The 15,936-nt window shown below is 40.1% G+C and overlaps 1 protein-coding gene across 7 annotated transcripts in view; it reads right to left on the bottom strand.

Annotated features, from left to right (window-relative positions):
- msi2b (musashi RNA-binding protein 2b) overlaps positions 1–15,936 on the bottom strand; it is a 626,013-nt gene that overhangs the window by 7,776 nt on the left and 602,301 nt on the right. Inside the window, exon 14 of one of the 7 annotated variants that reach the window (XM_061962102.1) lies at positions 7,038–7,109. The exons of the other annotated variants lie outside the window; for them this stretch is intronic. Within the exon in view, the coding sequence (XP_061818086.1) occupies positions 7,068–7,109 (42 nt within the window). The 3' untranslated portion in view covers positions 7,038–7,067. The remainder of the gene's footprint in view (positions 1–7,037; positions 7,110–15,936) is intronic. 7 annotated transcript variants of the gene reach the window in all.

Consider the following 15,936-nt stretch of genomic DNA (forward strand, 5'->3'; position numbering starts at 1 on the left):
CTGTCATAGGAAATGATACATTTGTGCCAATATTTCTGCCTTCTTTCCACCAAGCAGTACTTTGTTTAGAAGTTCCAATCCATACGTGGAGGTATTTGACGACAATGTTTCTTAACCATAAGGCCCATTGCCAGGCCACGAGCGAGGGCCGCCAAAATGATCTGTTTCTCAGCTGTAGTGCTTAGTTGTAATGCACTTTTCCACCACTTATGGCAGTAATGACAATCTCAAACAAATAGAAGAAGTCTGGAGCTTAAATCATGCTTTCTTTTAAGCGCAAAAATTATGACTTTAGTGGCGGAGCTATATTTCTTTTGACGGTTTAGGTAAGAAACACATTCACATTTTTCATCAACTATTTATATTATGCAGTATATTTGGTTAATTCGTATGTTTCTAATCAGCCTGATCTAAGCCTAAGGTTTATGTATTGGATAAATAATAATATCTGTGTGACACATGGTTTTATATCATTTAAAAAAATCAAGAGTAAGATCACTAATTCAGTGTTAAAGCAGCACTAAATGACTTTTCAACCTTCACTAACTATTTTCATTACTTTTGGAATAATACATGGACTTACAACTCATTGAATGACACCTCTGTCATGTCCTGAGGGGTTCTGCATCGCTTTTACTGGCACTTAGCAACTTTAAGGAGGGTGGCAGGAACCCTGCCACACAAAAAACTACAAATGTGCTGACTTGCTTTACGACATATGTCACTATCCCTTTTTCCCATTCCTTAAAAAGACGGAAGTCGATGCGAACGTCTACGTGCTGCCAGGAAACTAAAAGAAGGAGAAGAAGAAGAACGCCTACATGCAATTACTGCTATCATGGCTGAAGCTGCAAAATAGCCAAAGAAACGAAAAGTTTTGTCGGAGGAGACAAAAAAAGAAAAAGGGAGCTTACACAGATAAAAGGACAGTCAAGGATCAACATTGCCCGGCTTTTACACGCTGGCCTGAGCTCAAAGATGAGAAGGGATTTTCAGCTGATGCTGCCTTGCCTCTGTTCCTGCTAAACTAGTAAGTACCTTTCGATGCTCAAGCAAAATGATAATGCTAATGTTAGCTATCGGAAATGTGCGTTATAGCAATAAATAGCCACCAGCTTGATAGTTTCACACTACTTCCTTGGGAAACAATCTCCCGCCGGTCTTCCTTTGCTTCAGACCTTCATCCGCCCGATACATTGTTGGTCTTAGTGTCATGTTTGTAGTGCAATCCAAGATCATTTCTTGATAGTGTCTGCCATTTAACATCAGCATAGCCGTTAGAGACGTGATATTTGTGCAAATATTACAGCGGACATCGTGTCAGTATGACGCTAGTCCTCATGGGAAATGTGGTCTTCTTCTGGCAAAACACTACCGCCTTGGTCCATTAGCGCCCCCAAAATCTACCAAAGCTGAAAGTTGTACTTAGGGCTTGAACATTTGAGTTATAAGTAGTAGTAATGGAAAAGTTGGGCCCGAGGTAAAAATGGTTAAAGACCCCACACATTGTGTGTAAAGCAGATATATTCAACTAAATTGTTTTGAGGACCAAATTTCTAGAAAGTTAAGGAACCTTCACTATTAGTCATATTCTGTATATTCCAGAGAACCAGCGTCCTCTACAGAAGACATTTGATTTTGGGCTATTTATTTTGTCAGAGTTACAGGAACACTCTGCTGTTTTTCGGACCATTCATGGGCCGCCAGTTGGATAGTCCAGATGTTTAATGTACAGTAGGAATATTTTGGTTACTTTAAACAGGAAGTTAGGTATGGGCCATTTACATTGCAGCCTTCTGTGATAACGATGTAGGATGGACTTTTGTTTATCCCATTAAGAGGAACGCACTATATAATACTTGGTATATAAATGATAATAGAACCATTTCCATACAAGTTCCAGAGGCTACTAATTTGACTGCTGACATGTGCAGTAACATATCACATCATTTCCAGTTGTATTATTTAGTCAGACCCATTATTAATCTACTTGCTAATTTACTGTTTTTATCTGGTGACTTCCTCTTTTATTCAAATGTAGTAAGCACCTAATCTTCAATTGTTTGGATAATTTACATACATGTTGGCCGATATAACAGGTTTGGGTATATATCCAATACCAAGTAAATTCAGGGACAGTATTGGTCATACCAATGCTGATGCTGATACTACACATTTTTAAGATCATTGAATGATTCCAATATTTATTCACAATTATAATCAGACAAAAACACAGGATGGCGGTAGAACAATATCAGTTAAATATCTAAATGGTTTCTTAATATTGGCTCTGGTTTGAAATCCTTTATGTATTGCCCTTAAAGTACTCCAGTGTCCAGGGATTTTATAAGCAATAAGAAAAACAAAAATTATTTTGATAAAAAAAAAAAATAAATCCAATTACTGTAGTGTTGACCATACATTAATACTATTCTTGGTATCGTTACTGTCGATGTCTGTATTGATTCGCCAACCTTTGTTTACATTCAAGTCCCACTGGGGTGAGTTTTTCCTTGCCCTTATGTGGGCTCTGTACTGAGGATGTCGTTATGGCTTGTGCAGCCCTTTGAGACACTTGTGATTTAGGGCTATATAAATAAACATTGATTGATTGATTGATGGATAGAATTGATTGTGTACGGAGGAGGGACGTTCGACGCTCACAAGGGTGCTACATTGCGTTGGGGACGCGTTCGTACGCCAGTTGCTGTCAAATGTGCAGAACACAGCTGGAATGTGTCATTAACATGCACTATCACGATATAACGATAGTATTACAAGCTCTATCGTCGGCCATATTTACTGCATATCATTTATATCGTATATTGTCTACAAACCCCGTTTCCATATGAGTTGGGAAATTGTGTTAGATGTAAATATAAACGGAATACAATGATTTGCAAATCCTTTTCAACCCATACTCAATTGAATGCACTACAAAGACAAGATATTTGATGTTCAAACTAATAAACTTTAGTTTTTTTTTTGCAAATAATAATTAACTTAGAATTTCATGTCTGCAACACGTCCCAAAGTAGTTGGGAAAGGGCATGTTCACCACTGTGTTACATGGCCTTTCTTTTTAACAACACTCAGTAAACGTTTGGCAACTGAGGAGACACATTTTTTAAGCTTCTCAGGTGGAATTCTTTCCCATTCTTGCTTGATGTACAGCTTAAGTTGTTCAACAGTCCGGGGGTCTCCGTTGTGGTATTTTAGGCTTCATAATGCGCCACACATTTTCAATGGGAGACAGGTCTGGACTACAGGCAGGCCAGTCTAGTACCCGCACTCTTTTACTATCTAGCCACGTTGATGTAACACGTGGCTTAGCATTGTCTTGCTGAAATAAGAAGGGGCGTCCATGGTAACGTTCCTTGGATGGCAACATATGTTGCTCCAAAACCTGTATGTACCTTTCAGCATTAATGGCGCCTTCACAGATGTGTAAGTTACCCATGTCTTGGGCACTAATACACCCCCATACCATCACAGATGTTGGCTTTTCAACTTTGCGCCTACAACAATCCGGATGGTTCTTTTCGTCTTTGGCCCGGAGGACACAACGTCCACAGTTTCCAAAAACAACTTGAAATGTGGACTCGTCAGACTACATAACACTTTTCCACTTTGTATCAGTCTATCTTAGATGAGCTCAGGCCCAGCGAAGCCGACGGCGTTTCTGGATGTTGTTGATAAACGGTTTTCGCTTTGCATAGGAGAGTTTTAACTTGCACTTACAGATGTAGCAACCAACTATAGTTACTGACAGTGGGTTTCTGAAGTGTTCCTGAGCCCATGTGGTGATATCCTTTACACACTGATGTCGCTTGTTGATGCAGTACAGCTTGAGGGATCAAAGGTCACGGGCTTAGCTGCTTAAGTGCAGTGATTTCTCCAGATTCTCTGAACCCTTTGATGATATTACGGACCGTAGATGGTGAAATCCCTAAATTCCTTTCAATGGCTGGTTGAGAAAGGTTTTTCTTAAACTGTTCAACAATTTGCTCACGCATTTGTTGACAAAGTGGTGACCCTCGCCCCATCCTTGTTTGTGAATGACTGAGCATTTCATGGAATCTACTTTTATACCCAATCATGGCACCCACCTGTTCCCAATTTGCCTGTTCACCTGTGGGATGTTCCAAATAAGTGTTTGATGAGCATTCCTCAACTTTATCAGTATTTATTGCCACCTTTCCCAACTTCTTTGTCACGTGTTGCTGGCATCAAATTCTAAGGTTAATGATTATTTGCAAAAAAAAAAAGTTCATCAGTTTGAACATCAAATATGTTGTCTATGTAGCATTTTCAACTGAATATGGGTTGAAAATGATTTGCAAATCATTGCATTCCGTTTATATTTACATCTAACACAATTTCCCAACTCATATGGAAACAGGGTTTGTATATCAGGGGTCCCAAACCTTTTTTTTCACCAGGTACAGGTTTTATGTCGGCATTATTTTCACTGGGCAGCCTCCCACGTGTGACAGATAAATACAGCAAAAATAAGTGCGTGAAGACACAACTCACCACAATAGTGGGAGCCCTGGCCTTTTTTCATTTTGCAAAAAAGCTCTGCAAACACTAGCTTCTTTTTCGGCTAATGTATCTGATGCGTCTTCGTCAAGGACAAGAGCAGAGATATGAGATATATTATACAACTCGATATATTTGCCATTAGTTACAATGGAGTTCTATTTCTTTTAGTTTTATTTCTATTCTAAAAGTGATGTAATCACATTTTGTGCCATATGTCAAACACAGATACATTTATGTATGCTTTTTGTGCAATTTTCTAAATGTAAACACATCTGTTAATGCTAACGAGCTTAAAAAGTAGATGTCTTTCTGTCAGGGGGGTTCATCTGTGGAACAGCTTGGATGGTTCCTTAAAATGTTCCAGTTCCATTCACACATTTAAAAAAACACTTTAAGACCAATGTCTTGAAAAAATATATCACTCTTGAATCAACACAGTAGTTAATACTATGATCAATATTAAAAACTAAATGTGGGATACAAATAATAATGGAAGTATAATTGTTTGTATATAGTATATAATTGGTACAAAGGTTTAACTAACATGTGTACAAGGATATTTCACATGTCTTTACTGTGTACATAATTTAACAGTGTTTATGTTGTGTACAAGGTGTATTTATAATATGTTGTACAAAGAAAATGTTATATTTTTTGGAAGCTCATCTTGTATTTGACATTGTTTATAGGGTTAGGCGCAATAAGTGTTCAACTTCAGCCTAAACCCTTTCGGTCTGCAAGATTTTCAATTTATGAATGTACAACTGTTTGTTTATGTAAAACTATTTGTTTATTTTGTTGACCACTGACCGAAGAATAATAAACTAACTAACTATAACTAACTAACTATGTGTGCAATATAGGGCTATGTGCAACACAAGCAGCACTTTAATTTACAAGGCCAAGGACGTTGTGTATTTTCTTCCTTCAGCACACTTGCACTTTAACACTTCTCCATCTGCACATTCACTACTGTGGTGACTTTATTCCTGATCTGAGGTCATGCAGCAGCCTACTGTTTCATATAGGTCTTCATTTAATGATATTTTTATTATTATAACTGAGTCTGTGTATTTTATTGTGCTACTTATGTCGGATGTTGTGCTGTCTAACTTAACTTAAGCGTCTTTTAAAAAATCAGGCTTCACTACACATCTTAAAACATAGTCTGGAGCTCACCATCCATCAATGAGAGCTTTAAGTTTGATCATTTAGTTTGGGGCCGGTGTTGTAACGTGACTGTAAAGTTAGCATTTTAGTGCACACAGCTATGCTACTGTTGCTAACGCTTGAGTCCTATTGTCCCATCTTCTCTGCCATCTGCACACCTACGCTGTTGGAATCGAACTAAAAGGGAGGAGCTAAAGGCCGTCTCCTGATTGGTCAACAGCATACAAAGAACATTTCTGATTTGACCTGGAAGTTTCACTTTGTAACGTGAAATGCAGGACACTTTTATTGGCTTCCCTTCTTTGTTGCATTAACTGCTTTGACAGGGATTTTCAAACTGTGGTCGGTGTAACAGTCGCGGTGTGCGGGCCCCATGTAGTGCAGTGCTTCTCAAATATTTTCTATTGCGCCCCCCACTTCCACCCTGACTATAAATAATATATCATGTCTATAAAATTGTTATACCTATACCTCTACATAACATTGTATGTTTTTTAACATTAAAGTAAACAACACACCGGTCTTTCCTTGTCTCCCACCGTGCTACATACGCTTCGTCATATTCTGCTACAGCAAAAAAAGCATGTTCCCTGAGGTCACACGCGCCCCCAAGGGGGGGCCCGCCCCACTATTTGAGAAGGACTGATCTAGTGGTATACCGAAGAATCACTTAATTAAATATTCAAACACAGCATTATTGTTCAAACTGTGTATAATGTCGTAGTGGCCAAAATATACTTGTGAAATAAAACCTTTGCCTTGTTTTTAATGAACACTTAGGCCTTCTATGCTAGTGTATTTTAATGTTGGTCATTATAGTGGTACTTGGAGAGCCAAGTGTTTTCTGAGGTGGTACTTGGTGAAAAAAGTTTTATGAACCACTGTGTTATGATGTCGGACTTTTCAGGATGGAAACTTACAGCAGGAAGGGGATTCATATGGCTCCATTCGACACGATTTACCTGACACATGAAACGTGACAAATCAGGGGGTGCACTATCCACTTTAGCGCCAGGTGGCAGTAGAGAGTTAAATAACTTAAAACGTTAATACAAGTTTGACCACAGCCTCAGTTGCTATGTAGAGTCCATCATTTTCAGCAGACTGCATTGGGAAATGATTAACCCCCCACCCTCTTCCTCTCACGTGAGATCCACCCAGGAACGGGGCCACAGGAATCCCTTCACAACTGTAAGTGCACTTAAGTGTACTGCTTGGTGCTAATGTGGCTGCTGAGTCCCACTCACACTTGACTGTCGCGTAGAGGAGAGTGGCGATGTGGTAGAGTGGAATGATAGAAATGCACAAATAGAATGCAATACCTCTGATGAGATGGCAAGCGGGCCACCTGTTCAATGGTATCCATTTGTAAAAGCTGTCGCAATCAAGGGGCCCTAAAAGTGTACAGTTAGTGCTGGTGTCAGTATGCAGTTCAAGGAAAGAAAAGTGAGTATCAAATCTTTTTCTTCTGTTTTCGAAGTTAGAATGGATGTTTGAGGTTGGGTTGATGAAAGTGGACAAAGTAGGAGGTGATGCACACACGCACGTTACAGAAATACATCGCTTCAAGTATGTAAGGATGCTGAAATGCACACACGGGGTGATTCGATGGCGAGATCATAAACAGGAGTGAGCTCACGACGCCGCTCGGCTAATCAGGCCGGCGTCAGAGCGGCGGCTGACAGGTTGGTGGAAATGACATGCATGGAAAGGCGCGGCCCTTTCAGCTGTGATTAGCCGCCGTTATCGCCTCAATCAACTAATTGCGCTCTAATTGTCTTGCATATAAAAACAGTTGAAATCATTACGGCTTCTTTGCAGACGCTATTTTGATATTGGCTAAAGGGATTAATAAAAGCAGCCGAGCGTGACTCTGAAGTCGTGTGCGATGCTGAAGACGAGGCCCACGCACCGTCGCTCTTCTGCTTTGCTCAGGTGATTTAATAACACCGACATATTGGGATAATCTGCTTAGATTATATTAAGTGGGAAGAACACTTAACGGCCCGATGTGGAATAAAAGGTCTGAATAGAAATAATGTCAATGCAATGAATTCCTTTTAAACAACCAACAATATCAATACAAAACACATTTATAGAGAATAATTACAGTTTTGTGTGCAGAGAACAATGCAAAATACATTTAAATGATCAAATGTAACATTACCTTGACCTTTTCTTGAAGACTTCCCGGCAAAGATGGTGACGAGTGAAGGAGGAGGATGGGAGTGCACTAATAGAATACTTTACTATGATCTCTTTTTTTAATTCACTAGTGTTTTTCACCTTCTTCATCAAAGGGCTGGCACTTGCAACTTTCTTTGGCCCCATGGTGGCTTGTTTTGCAGTTGTATTTAATAAAAAAATAATGACGCAGACTGAGTCACCAACACGTGGGATTCCTTGTTTGGGTACTTGATCCCCGACACAGACTAGTTTATTACAGGCTGTACTATAACCAAGACGGTACACAAAAACCTACTCAGTGGCCTAGTAGTTAGAGTGTCCGCCCTGAGATCGGTAGGTTGTGGCTTCAAACCCCGGCCGAGTCATACCAAAAATATAAAAAATGGGACCCATTGCCTCCCTGCTTGGCACTCAGCATCAAGGGTTGGAATTGGGGGTTATATCCCCAAAAATGATTCTCAGGCGCGGCACCACTGCTGCCCACTGCTCCCCTCACCTCCCAGGGGGTGATCAAGGGGATGGGTCAAATGCAGAGTACAAATTTCACCACACCAAGTGTGTGTGTGACAATCATTGGTACTTTAACTTTAACCTGGGAAAACTTTTGAATCAAAAATGAAATCAAGTCATGCAACATTGAACCTAATATAGGAATACCTATGAATCTATGAAAACTGTCTGAAAGACAGATTATCTTATATTTGGGGTTTAGGAATTCATATATGCAAATTACTTCTCCCCAAGCAAGCTTTTCTTCCTGTCACTCACATACAAAACCGTGGACCTGACAAATGGAACTATCAGAATAAGGCGTTGTAATGCCAATTTATAAATAAGCATATGAGTCATCCAACAACGTAAATGATTTTACTGATATTGAGACCATTTTTTATAAAAATATTAATTTTATAGCCTTCGATTTTGTGGGGTGGTCATTATGCTAATTAAACTAACATTGATGAGAATGCTACAATTGCTTGTAATAAGTATTGTTGGCACCTACTCTTTGTTAGTGTTTTTTTTATATTGTTGGACCAGCCAGTATTGTTAAAGTTATTATCGACACTGACTTTACTATTTAAAATGGGGTGCAGTACTTTTATACGTACTCTTAAATCATAACATTTTTATTTGGCGTGCACGCTCAAAAGTAGCCTGTGATCCTGAAAACAACTCTTCCTGTCCGCTGCTTTAAATATGAGCAACAATACATAAAAAGTGATTTTCCCAAAATGATGTACGCCCGTTGGTGTTTTACTACACGTTGTAAATACTGGACACAAAGCAATGGGAGGAAAAGAATAAGAACATTCATTTCCGTTGGTAAGCTGACTTGAAAATGAGCCAGCCTGATCTTTCATAACAAATATTTTGCTTCCTACACTGATGCCAGCAGATTATGGCAGATAGCCAGTGAACCTAAAACAATTAACAGAGGCTTTGTTTTTGTTTGTGGATATGATAAACCAATTATTTAGTCTTGTTGGTCCAAATTTGTCCGACATGCTGCGTATCGTACATGTGAAATACATGCTGGCCCTCCACTTCCTGGTTGGATTCAGTTTAATGACGTGTCCTATAAAGTTTACTTCAGCAGGACTAATGGGCTCTTCATTATCCCACCTCAACCCATGAGCTAATTACTTTCCCCCCCACTAAGCAGGTGTTATTTGCATAGCCTGCTCTCCCCCCAGTCACTTTAATTGTGTCCAGCTATTAAAAACATGCCCCAACAAGCCGAATGGCAGCCCAACAAGTCGGCCATGCTTCACTTCGCCGGCGCCATAAAACTGATGAAATATTCAGCGAGGTCCAAGAGAAGAGAAGCGCCAAGCAAACAAATAGTTGACCGAGCCTTCACATTGACAGCCAGGTCCTGACACCAGCAAGGGCCTATTTACTGGGCCGCTGGGTTAAATAGTCGCAATACTGTTACAGCCTCTTTAACACAGAATAAATGAACGTGTTTGACCGCTTTGGGACAGTTGTGTGTGTGTGTGTGTGTGTGTGTGTGTGTGTGTATGTGTGTGTGAGTATGTGTGTGTTTGAATTGTTCCATTGAAATTGCTGGAATCGTAAAAGTCGGAATTACTGATTAGGAGGCAAAGGGGAACCTACTTCTGCAAACAGTGTTGTGCTGCTGTGTTTTGTCTGTCCGCTACGCTCCAGATTACTGGTGTGTGTGTGTGACAGGAAGAAAAGCCCTGACTCGGGTTCGGAAGAAGTCATTAGGCGACTGTATGGTTTGCATGTGTGAATCTTAGCGATTGGAATCTTAAAACAACTCACGATTCGATCAGATTCGTAGGTTATGATTCAATTAAAGTTAAAGTACCACTGATAGTCACACACACACTAGGTGTGGTGGAATTACTCTCTGCGTTTGACCCATCTCCTTGTTCCACCCCCTGGGAGGTGAGGGGAGCAGAAAAAACTTAGAAGAAAAAAGATGGTTGCAAAGCCACATTTTCAGTGTAGAAATGTTTTGGCCTTAAAACGAGAGAGCAATATGAGCCCATCAACTAGGACGAACGAACAAGTATGCCCAATTTGTTGGAAGGTGATGGCAAGAACAATAAAAACACAACAACAAGAACAAAACAAACCACTCAACCGTAAATTTATTGATGGTTTTTGACTAACTGATATTTGTCCAAGTATGGGCTTGTAGACAATCGACTATATGCTATCGTTGTTGTCTTTAAAAAGTATAAAAACCAGACCACTGAAAGTTAACTTGTTAACACATGCGATTAATCACAAAAAAAACCTCACATTAATCATGTATTAAAGTTAAAGTACCACTGATAGTCACACACACACTAGGTGTGGTGAAATTAACCTCTGCATTTGACCCATCCCCTTGTTCCAGTGATTCGCTCAGGAATTATTTTTGGTGATTTAACCCCCAATTCCAACCCTTGATGCTGAGTGCCAAGCAGGGAGGTAATGGCTCCCATTTTTATAGTCTTTGGTATGACTCGGGCGGGGTTTGAACTCACGACCTACCGATCTCAGGGCGGACACTCTAACCCAGGGGTGCTCATTATGTCGATCGCGAGCTACCGGTCGATCTCGGAGGGTGTGTCAGTCGATCACCAGCCAGGCATTAAAAAAATAGTCCTAAAAATGAGCGATCATAAATCTTCACTATGACGTCACTTTCGTCACTTGATTGACATTCACGGCACCCGAGGGTCTTCTGAGATGACGATGGCTGCTGCCAGCTCATTAAAATTACCGACTGGAAGGCGAGAAACACTTTATTTCAACAGACTCTGGCGCCGTACCTGTCGTCAAAACTCCAAAGACCGACTGCACAGTTGCGCTAACAAAATATGAGTCTCAGAAAGCTGGCGTGCACAAGCTAGCAAGCTACGGAGTTTGCCGACAATGTATTTCTGGTCAAGTGTATACAAAGGAGTACGGAAGCTGGACAAATAAGATGCCAAAAACCAACCACTTTCATGTGGTATTGGACAGAAAGGAGGACTTTTTTTCTCCTCCATTCGAAAATGCGGACGTTATGAGCACCACTGTCTGATTCCTATCAATGCAAGTCATCAGAATCAGGTAATACACCAACTTATATTCTGGTCTTCATGAAAGAAAGGACTCTATATGTGTTAAACATGCTTGTATTATCTTTAAACACCTTTAACATATTAACTATATGTGTTAAACATGCTTGTATCATCTTTAAACACCTTTAAGTTGTTAACAATATTAACTATATGTGTTAAACATGCTTGTATTATCTTTAAACACCTTTAACTTATTAACAATATTAACTATATGTATTAAACATGCTTGTATTATCTTTAAACACCTTTAACTTGTTAACAATATGAACTATATGTATTAAACATTCTTGTATTATCATTAAACACCTTTAATTTATTAACAATATTAACTATGTGTTAAACATGCTTGCATTATCTTTAAACACCTTTAACTTGTTAACAATATTAACTATATGTATTAAACATACTTGTATTATCATTAAACACCTTTAATTTTTTAACAATATTAACTATATGTGTTAAACATGCTTGCATTATCATTAAACACCTTTAACTTATTAACAAAAACATATATTTCATAAATAAGTAAATATAAATTATATATATGAATGAGGTAGATCCCCACGACTTGATCAATTGAAAAGTAGCTCGCCTGCAGAAAAAGTGTGAGCACCCCTGCTCTAACCACTAGGCCACTGAGCAGGTAATTGATGAGAATGTAATTCCTCAATTCAACACGGTTCTCGATTCAAGACGATTCTCGCAATATATTATTTGGTATAAAAATATATTTTCAGGTCCCACACCCGCACAGAGTTTGGCTAATTGGAGGGAAGGAATATCAGCTGGGAGCTCCAGTTGTCCACTCTCTGCTAATTGCCTGCTGTCCTCGGTCCTGCCTGGGTGGGCCTTTCATCCACTCCTGTTTTCTGAACATTTGTTTGCTTTGGACATTTTTTTGTCTTTTGTTAACTGTCATACTCCAGTTTTGCTATATTAAACAATATTTTGTGCACATTTAACATCAGTCGCGTCTCCCCCTTTGTCATTGCGTCCTAGAGCCAGCCGTAACAAGTTTTAAACAACCAGTGTTTTTCAGTAAGTACAAGTTTGGTTTTGCGTGGTCAATTTGTAGTCCGGTTTTGTTTATGAGCATTTTTCGCATTGTGTCAGCTCTTTCTTTGATTGGCTTGTGAAGTCTTGGTGGAGCTGGCCGTTTGTTACTGATGAGTGTGTTGGAGGCTTTATCCTGTGACGTCCATCCATCCATCCATCTTCTACTGCTTGTCCCTTTCAGGGTCGTGGGGGGTGCTGGAGCCTATCTCAGCTGCATTCGGGCGGAAGGCGGGGTACACCCTGGACAAGTCGCCACCTCATCACAGGGCCAACACAGATAGACAGACAACATTCACACTCACATTCACACACTAGGGCCAATTTAGTGTTGCCAATCAACCTATCCCCAGGTGCATGTCTTTGGAGGTGGGAGGAAGCCGGAGTACCCGGAGGGAACCCACACAGTCACGGGGAGAACATGCAAACTCCACACAGAAAGATCCCGAGCCCGGGATTGAACTCAGGACCTTCGTATTGTGAGGCACATGCACTAACCCCTGCGCACCGTGCTACCCCCCTCTGACGTCATGTGCCTTATATGTGCTGAAGTTTGGCGTGAGTATAGATCACATTTTTTCCATGATTTTTTTCTGCTGCAGCTGTTATTAAGACCCAGAGGGTAAGTGTACTTCTTGCAATGGTCACTGAAAGTTTAAAGAGAAGAGGAAGAGGAAAAGCGTTGCCCAACAGGGCATTTTGTGTTTTAGCGTGGAAGTTAAGAGCGGGTTGCAGCTTCCATTTTTCCCTTTTACTTGTATCGAATCGGTTACGCTTGTATGCCGACCTGCTAGTTGTGCATACGTGCTGTCAGTATCTAGTGCATCCGAAAATGAGGGTTGAGTTTGTAAAGTTTTTGGCTAGCTAGTTAGTGGGATTTCCTTGTCTTTGTGTTGGTGTACATTGCTACATAATCACTCAAGCTTCTGTGGGCTTTTGTATTTGTTACCATGAATGACGTAGTGGAGGAGTTTGTAGAAGCGCCAGGCGGTTTAGACAACTGCACTGGGACTGCACAGGCGGTTTAGACAACTGCACTGGGAGGCCGTTATTTGAGATTGCAGAGCTGTAGAAAAACATTTCATGGGGGGCATTCAATTCTTTCAAGGGGGCACCTGCCAAAAATTGATTCCCGCCGCGTGCTGAAGCTGCACTACTGGTACTTGGTTACTGATTACTACATGTAAGACCAACAATTATGTTCGTTGTTGTTGTAATGATATGTGTTTGAAATTATTCAATCAATCAATCAATCAATGTTTATTTATATAGCCCTAAATCACAAGTGTCTCAAACAGACACAACGACATCCGCGGTACAGAGCCCACATAAGGGCAAGGAAAAACTCACAACCCCAATGGGACGTCGATGTGAATGACTATGAGAAGCCTTGGAGAGGACCGCATATGTGGGTGACCCCCCCCCCCCCCCCCTCTAGGGGAGACCGGATGCAATGGACGTCGAGTGGGTCTGACATAATATTGTGAAAGTCCAGTCCGTCAATCAATCAATCAATCAATGTTTATTTATATAGCCCTAAATCACAGGTGTCTCAAAGGGCTGCACAAGCCACAACGACATCCTCGGTACAGAGCCCACATAAGGGCAAGGAAAAACTCACCCCAGTGGGACGTCGATGTGAATGACTGAGAAACCTTGGAGAGGACCGCATATGTGGGTAAACCCCCCCCCCCCCCCCAGGGGAGACCGAAAGTAATGGATGTCGAGTGGGTCTGACGTAGATCGAACTTAATAGTGAGAGTGCAGTCCATAGTGGGGCCAGCTTTTATTGTGTCCAACAATTGAAAGAGTTGGCCATTTCTATACAATTAATGAGATTGTAAAGGACTGTTAGTGATTCGATGTTGATGTGCTAAAACCTCTTTCCTGTTTAAAAGCTGCATACAATATTAAATGTTCTTTGTTCAAGCACATGATACATATGAATAAAGTGTTTGGATGTCTTCATTAAATCAAATCTTTCCTGCCAAAAAGGGATTCAAAGTAACACTTTGACACATCTCATCTGTGCAAACATTACTAGAATAACCTTAAGAGATGCACGAATGAGATGTGTCAATGTGAAAATATTATTTTGAATCACTTTGGCAAACATAAGTTGTCATTTGGCCTGGGGTATATGTCAGCTGTTTACTTTACTTCAACACGTAAATAGTACAGTATGTACTTTATTATCATATATCTAACTCTCTTGGGGTAAACTAGTAATTTATGAATTCCTCTTTGGCACCCAAGAATACATTGATTTAATGAGTACATCCAAACACTTGATTAATATTTATTATTTTAAATGTGCTCTATAAATAAAGTTGATTGATGTGCATTAACAAAGGACAGTTAATATTGTATGTAGCTTATAAACAACAACAACAACATTGGATCTACAACGGTTCTTTGCAATCTCATTATTACCGTTAAAAATGGCCAATTCTTTCATTTTTCAGACACAATAAAGGCTTGAATAATTTCAAACACATATCGTTACAATGACCATGAATATAAGTGGTTTTCAGATCTTACATGTAGTAATCAGTTGTTGACAGACAAAGGCCCAGCAAGGTTGGTTGGTTTAGCGATCAATGCACGCTCACTCAGCGGGAATAATAGATTTAACTTACAGATGCTGATGGCATCATAGGAGTAGAAATCTAATGAGTCCTATTCACTTAATCCCAGTTGTACACATAATATGATGTGGAAAATGTTAAAGCCACACATTTTGGTTTCGTTTTTGGCAGGGACTCCTGACTTCTTCATCTGAAGAGAAAAAGCGTTTGATTGGCTGTTATTGGTAACACACCCCTCTTTCGATGTACGCCGTTCATGGAGCTGTGATTGGATATACTCTGAACCTGTCCCACCCATCGACAAGACACAAATAAATATGATTGGATTTCATTTCTGTCAACCTTTTTTGGCTCATCGTGTTATCGTCTTAGTCAACATGTATTTGTTTTGATTAAATATCGTCCTATTTTTTCCTGCTCCGATGTAAAAAAAACAAAAACAAAAACAGCCTCCTGCTCAGGGCGGGCACGGCTGACTCTGTGGGCGGGACTGTTGCAGAGTATTACAAAGTCGATATTGGAGAAACAAAGAAAATATTGTTAAAATAGTTTGAAAGTTCAGTTAGTTAAAATTGGCATTCTGAAGGCAGAAGTGTTGCCTGCAGGTGTCATTGCTTTGACTTCTGAGCAGCAGAAATACTTGCTTTTAGTTGTGAATCAGACTGAGCATGAAACTGGGAAAATGCGAGTGGAGGTTGAGAAAATGCGAGTACAGGCGTGAAGCGAGAAAAGGATGCAGGATCTGGAAATTGCTAAATTTGAGATGCGCGGCAGAAACTTGATTTAATGAGACAGGGCAGTCTTGGGGA

Source organism: Nerophis lumbriciformis, linkage group LG09 (genome assembly GCF_033978685.3).
Source record: "Nerophis lumbriciformis linkage group LG09, RoL_Nlum_v2.1, whole genome shotgun sequence".
Taxonomy (NCBI): Eukaryota; Metazoa; Chordata; class Actinopteri; order Syngnathiformes; family Syngnathidae; genus Nerophis; species Nerophis lumbriciformis.